The 6,678-nt window shown below is 30.8% G+C and overlaps 1 protein-coding gene across 1 annotated transcript; it reads left to right on the forward strand.

The window, feature by feature from the left end:
* Positions 1-3,139: 3,139 nt before the first annotated feature.
* On the forward strand, positions 3,140-6,430 carry LOC145166211 (phosphatidylinositol 4-phosphate 5-kinase 6-like). Its single transcript, XM_079085160.1, has 7 exons — positions 3,140-3,401; positions 3,663-3,830; positions 4,325-4,490; positions 4,918-5,228; positions 5,754-5,857; positions 5,926-6,001; positions 6,210-6,430. Exons 1-7 carry the CDS (start codon positions 3,361-3,363, stop codon positions 6,244-6,246), a joined length of 903 nt encoding a protein of 300 aa, XP_078941286.1. The 5' UTR covers positions 3,140-3,360; the 3' UTR covers positions 6,247-6,430.
* Positions 6,431-6,678: the final 248 nt, after the last annotated feature.

A 6,678-nucleotide genomic window follows, 5' to 3' on the forward strand; every position in this document is an offset into this window, starting at 1 on the left:
TTGTGTTTGTGTAGGTTTATTTTCTTCTTGAGTTACTAAAATCTACAAATCGGAGATGGGTTCGTGTTCATGAAGTAAGAAAGAAACGTAAAAAGGGAAACAAAAACTTGTCTACGTTTATTATTATTAGATAAACTTGTAGCCTATGGGTGTTTGGTGTAAAATAATAACATTATGGGTATGTTTGACACACCACTTTTAGCTTTGGGGAAAAACACTTAAAAAAAGGAAAATTAGTAAAGTTTTTTGCTTTTATTTTAAAATAAAAAGGTCATACTCTAAAAGTTATTTCAAGTGGTTTAATTTTGGAAGCTTTTAGCTTTTCCAAGTTTTTAGCTTTTGGGTTTGTATAATAATAACATTATGGGTATGTTTGACACACAACGTTTAGGTTTTGGGAAAAACACTTAAAAAAAGGAAAATTTCCGTTCAGTAGTAAAGTTTTTTGCTTTTATTTTAAAATAAAAAGCTCATAATCTAAAAGTTACTTCAAGTGGTTTAATTTTGGAAGCTTTTAGCTTTTCGAAGTTTTTAGCTTTTGGGTTTGTATAATTTTACACATTTAGAAGTTAACAACTATTTTTGCTGAACATTTTTGCACAAATAAAACCTATAACTTTGGGATACAAGCTATCGACTAGTTTTGCCACACACTTATATACATACATAAAACATGTAGAGACATACATAAAATAGGTGACTAGCACGTTACTATACTCTATTAATTTACATGGTAGTTAGCTACACTGAACTTTTGTATTAATTCCATATTAGCCACATTGAAGTTTCTTGCTTTGCTATTTAGTCCTTGCGTCTATATATATATATATATATATATATATATATATATATATATATATATATATATATATATATATATATAATTCTCCATTATTTTATTCTTTGTTATGCCAAGACCCATGTCTTTTAATATTTGTCACTTTAAGTCCCACTATTTTGTATGTTTCAACATTTTGCCAAAATATTTTTTGTAGTTTGACAATTTTAATCCCTGATATGTTGTAATTAGAGATTGGCCACATGTCTATAAATATTTGTCACTTTAAGTCCTTTTTTTTCGTCTTACTACTTATATTTCATTACAGATTGGCCACACGTGTTTTAATATTTCTCACTTTCAGTCACTTTGACATTCATTTTGTTCCTTTTCCGTGTACCGATTTGTGTTTCTGTTTTGGGCTTCGTTTTGTCATATTTTTCTCATCGCCATCGTTTGTGCATAAAACAAAATGCATCTCATCGTCACAAAAGTGACCTGTGGTTCACCACGGGCCCACCCACTAGTTTAAATATCAAAAAGGAAAGTATTATCGCATACCATAGTCAACTCGAATATGCAAAAAAAAAAATGAAAAACATCAAGGTTTGTAAACCAAATAAAATAAATGATTAAATATAAATTAAAAGTATTAGAGAAGTACTATAATAACAATAAATAGTTTTTTTTTTTAAATGGAAGAAATTTTATTAGTAAATTAGGTAAAAGTTGTGAAGAAATAGCCACGTTTAAATTTTTAACCAACCAACCTAGTTCATTTTCAAATTTTCACTTCTATTAGACAACCCAAAGTAAGACCGACATTTTTATCGAATAAGGCATATGTTCTTGGGGTTTTATAACAAAAAAAAAAATTCAAGAGTTTTGAAAACATCCAAAGAACCCAAAAAGTTGTAAAAACAACATCGAAACATTTTCATCACTTTAAGCCCGAGTGGTTCGCCCAACAAAACCAATCTTGAACTATGCGAAAATAAGGTATATCTAAGTTCCACCCTCGTCCAATTTGTCTTCAAATGGAAAAATCCATGAAACAGAAAATGAAATAGTGACAGGCCGTCTCTGTATTTAAATAGCCGTATAATTTTGTATTGTATATTGCGTGAATAATAGGTTACAAAGGTCTTTATATATAGATTTTTCGTTTAAACTTACAAATTGTTCTTGATTATTTGTGTAAATGTATGGTGTTGCTTATTTTTATGTTTTGATTTATATGGACTAGAAATTGATTGTGACACATATTTTGTTTCTTTTTATGTTGTTGATACACCTCATAAGTGTAAGAAAGGCATATTTGGGTCAAATTAAAGATGGTGATAAAGAGGTAGTTATGAATGATTGCAGTTTTTACAGCTTTATCATTTGATGCGTTAATCCATGTTTATCCATTATTTACTAAATCTTATCTAAAATGTCAATTAAAAGAATTGGAAAATGAATTTGATGCTGCTAAAGAAGAAATCATGCCCATTCCGCTCTAAGCAAGAAAATGTACATGGATACACTCTTTCATGCTCTTCCAATCGATCATCATGTTTTTAGCTTTTGTATTTTCTTCTCTAATGTTCCTGCATGGATATATCATTAAAAGTAACGAAACGTTAGTGTATTATTGATTAAAAATATTCAAAATGATGATCAATCAACAAGTTAACAAAAAACGTTAGACTTTGATCAATTTCTATGATCAAATTGTTCAAAGATCAAAAATCTTTCAACCCACAGAAAGATCATGAATATTTTCTATAATCCACAACTTAGAATGATATAAATAATATTACCTTCAAATAACTTTGGCTTGTACCTGGTTGTTTTATATTTATAGAATTAATATAACTAAAAGACATTAAATCTGAAATAGATTATATGAGCAGTGTGAGCACCAAAAGAAACTCCCACTTTGACTTTAGTGGTATGATCAAACCAACTATTTTGGTAATCAAATTAAATTTTGAAGAGGATTTATCAGTACTATTTCCAACTCTTTTGACCATATATGTCAACATCTCAGATAGTAAAGGGGACAATACATAGGGCCTTTTTCTTTTTTTAGCTATTTAGCCATTTACCTTTTGTTTAAAAATAATGGCTAATACCAACAATCGATGAAAAAAATTAAAAACTGTCACCAAACCAAATATTATAATGGAACAAGGATGCATAAATAACATCAAAGTTTCTCATCCTTCCACGTGTTAGATATGATAGTGCTTTGAGGAGCTAATTCCGGAAACCAAGAAACATTGTCTTGTTCACACAAAAAAAGCCCTTCCAATTACATATATTGCTTTGTTCGAATCAAAGGAACAGCTAGACACATTTTTTGAAACATAAAAATACTGGTTCCGACCCATTTTCTGCAAAATCTAGATCATAATCCTAAGTCCTAACTCTCCTATTTTATTTTTGATCAAAAGAATTAACCTTGTTTCCTTCTCCTTTTTGTTTCTTTTGGGGTTTTTGAATATTTTCATTGTGTATTCTAGTTGAGTTTGTTTCGGATCGTAGCAGGATTTTGCACCCCATCTGTTTGTTACGCAACGTACAGCTTATTAATTATGAATTATGATCTTATGCTCAAAATACAGCCTGGTATAAGGTATTAACTCAATAATTTATTTTTCGTAACTCATGTATCTAAATTTAGTAAAAGTTATCACACATAGATTACAAGTTATAAGGCTTCCAAACATTTAGGAACATTTTTAAATATCAACCTAAGAAATAACCACTTAATTATGCTTTAATTACTTACAAATTGGGAAGACCAAAAGTGTTATTTTCTTTAAAAAAACTTCCAAAAGGTTTTTTGGGTTGTACATACGTATGCATTCATTGTGTCCTAATGGTGCAATTACAGACATTCTGTAGGAAGGCTAGGTCCAACCGAATCTATAAAACTGAAGCCTACAGCTTTTGATACCAAGAAAAGGTTAGGGACAAAATTTCCTTCTGAGGGATCGAAACATACGCCACCTCACCAGTCATCTGAATTTATATGGAGAGATTATTGCCCCTTAGTTTTCAGGTGAGTTCTTTGGTCCTGTTTTTTACATATGGGATAGAACATGTTGTATTGTGTTTGGTGTGCATTGAACTCAGTGTGGTATCGGTGCAAAAAAAAAATTGTGAATTTTTTGTCCCACTCTCTACAGAAGACGTGAATATCCTTCTCCAAAAATTTTAACAAATATAAGTAGGACAAAAGGTGAAGTTTTGTGTTCCACAAAAAGGTAGAACAAGGATTTGCTATCGATCCGTTGTTATGCAAAAGACATGAATGCCCTTCTCCAAAATATTTGGGACAAATATAGGTGGGACAAAAAGTGTCCCTCCCAGAAACGTAGGACAAGAACCTTCTCATCATCGAAATATCCCTAGAAGGTTTATCCAGTCTTGTCTACTCTCGTGTAACAAAAACAACCTTAACTTTGTTATATTAAACTATACTATTAGGGTACTTTCATGATATTTAATTTTGGTCCCATGATTTTCTTTCTTACATGTTATCGATGGTTCTAGGGCTCTTAGGAAACTATTTAATGTGGATGTGGATGATTACATACTATCAATATGTGGAAATGATGCTTTTCGGGAGCTCTCATCAACGAGGAAAGGTGGAAGTTTCTTTTACTTGACTCACGATGACAAGTACATGATCAAGATAATAAAAAAATCAGAAGTTAGAGTGAGTTAAATCTCAATCCAATGCAGGTTCTTTTAGTTCTTGATTAATTTCAAATTCGCAGAAAAAGCAACATACGTTTATTTAGTTGTGTATTATAGGCTATAGCATCCTACCTTCATTTCATCCTAATAAAAACTATCCTTCCATCTGTATCTAGATGACATTGCTATAACTAGACTCCGTAAATTTTTCAATATACATCGTTTTAATAGGAAAGTCTAAATATGTGATGCGACAATAAACAAATCAATAACAATACATTTATGTTTCAAAACACAATTCTGTAATAGGAACAACTAAACGTAGGATGCTATAATAAACAAATGAATGATATTACATTTGCTATTTCTTGCATTTAAGTTGTTACGTTCATGGAGTATTATCTTTTAGTAGTTTACTCATATGGATACTTATTATACTACTCTAGGTTCTAAACAGAATGCTTCCAGCCTATTTCGAGCACGTGAAGTCGTTTGAGAACACACTTGTTACAAAATATTTTGGACTACATTGCGTGAAGTTAAATGGGCCCATACAAAAGAAGGTGCGGTTTGTTATCATGGGAAATTTTCTATGTACTGAAGTACCTATTCATAGACGCTATGACTTGAAAGGGTCTTCACATCTGGGAATAACAGAAAAACCAGAAACCGAAATTGATGCAAACACCACACTTACGGATCTTGATCTTAAATTTATTTTCCGGTTGCAGAAAGATTGGTTTCAAGAGTTTTGCAGGTGAACTATATTATATATGCCTGTTTCTTTTTTCACTTAATATAGAAAAACACAAATACAACCAAATAAAATTTTGTAATCACGTCCACCACTAAATGATCCCTGCATAAGAAGTACCACTTAACAAATTTGCCCTTTTTGTTTCATCCTTTTGTCTCAAATATTATTTAACTTTTTATAATTTCCCCTTTTTATAAATGTGCCCTTTATAATGAGTGTTCTCTTCATCGTTTTCCCTCAAATATATAAGTACGTTACAATTATGGGTAAAAAAATATATAAGTATGGCATGTAATGGACCAATAAATGATATCAATGGAACAAAGACTGATTTTTTTGGGACAGGAACTCCCTCTTGATATCTCATTGGTGTAAAAGACGAAAATGGCGTTCTTATCCTCATTATCATAAAAAGCCCTATAAAGCTTGTCAAGTCCTCTGTAGCAAATTTAGCCATAATTCTTTTATATTTGTTAATTTGTTTTAAAATTTCCCTTAAGCTAAAGTGGTTTATAATTGATGCAGCCAAGTGAACAAGGATTGTGACTTTCTTGCACAAGAGAGAATTACAGACTACAATCTATTGGTTGGTATTAGCTTTCAAGAACCACATAGGCAAGCAGCTGAAGGTATATCACACACATCTTATATAACTTATTGAGCAGACAATGCAGTTATTTTGTGTTTTATTTTTTAGTGAATGCCACGCATGATAGCAATGGAACAACTCCTAGCCTTTCAGCAGACATGGATTCTCTTATAAATCCTATAAAGTAAGTTACATGTTGAAATTTAATAAATATTATTTAAATAGTCTCGGTTTGAGCCTATAAGGCCCTGTTTTTCTTTCTTGTCTCATAGAGTGAAGTCATGTTTAAAAATGAGTATTTCAATTTTTACCCTTACATTCTTATCATACAATTTTCACGATACTCATTAATTATAACAATTTTAGTCAATTTAAATATGAGAATATCACAGGAAAAAGGACAAATGGGAAAGGGTGGTGATACATTAAGCTAAGGCCCCGTTTGATAGACATATTTCCAGGTTCAAACAGATATTTCTGGATGAATGGACCGGAAAGACTGTTTGATATGCATAAAAAATAGGTCTTTCTCGGTAAGATATGTCTTTCCCAGAAAGCTCCAAAACCATATCTTTCTGGCTGAATAGGCTGGAAAGACAATTGTGCCCCAAACCCCGCCTCTTTTTTTCTTGGATTATTAATTTCTTTTAAATAAATTTTTTAATTTCTTTTTTATTGAATTATTACTTTTTTATTGGATTAATATATATTAATAAATATTATTTTTAATATATAATATTTATGTATTAATTGATATTATTTTATCCCACCACTATCGGGCATAAACCGGGTCAAGAATCACACGTTGAGTTATAAAAAAAACAAAAATGGCTAGAAAGAATAACAACGTAACATCAACTT

The sequence above is a fragment of the Lactuca virosa genome, chromosome 1 (genome assembly GCF_052849685.1).
Source record: "Lactuca virosa cultivar CGN04683 chromosome 1, Lactuca_virosa_CGN04683_v6, whole genome shotgun sequence".
NCBI classification, from domain to species: domain Eukaryota; kingdom Viridiplantae; phylum Streptophyta; class Magnoliopsida; order Asterales; family Asteraceae; genus Lactuca; species Lactuca virosa.

What these genes read in the sequence shown, in the direction of transcription:
- LOC145166211 (XM_079085160.1), top strand. Translation starts at nt 3,361, where the DNA reads ATGAATTATGATCTTATGCTCAAAATACAGCCTGGTATAAG. An exon ending in AAAATACAGCCTGGTATAAG is followed by an intron (nt 3,402 to 3,662) that starts GTATTAACTCAA and finishes GTGCAATTACAG; the next exon opens with ACATTCTGTAGGAAGGCTAG. An exon ending in TGGTTTCAAGAGTTTTGCAG is followed by an intron (nt 5,229 to 5,753) that starts GTGAACTATATT and finishes TAATTGATGCAG; the next exon opens with CCAAGTGAACAAGGATTGTG.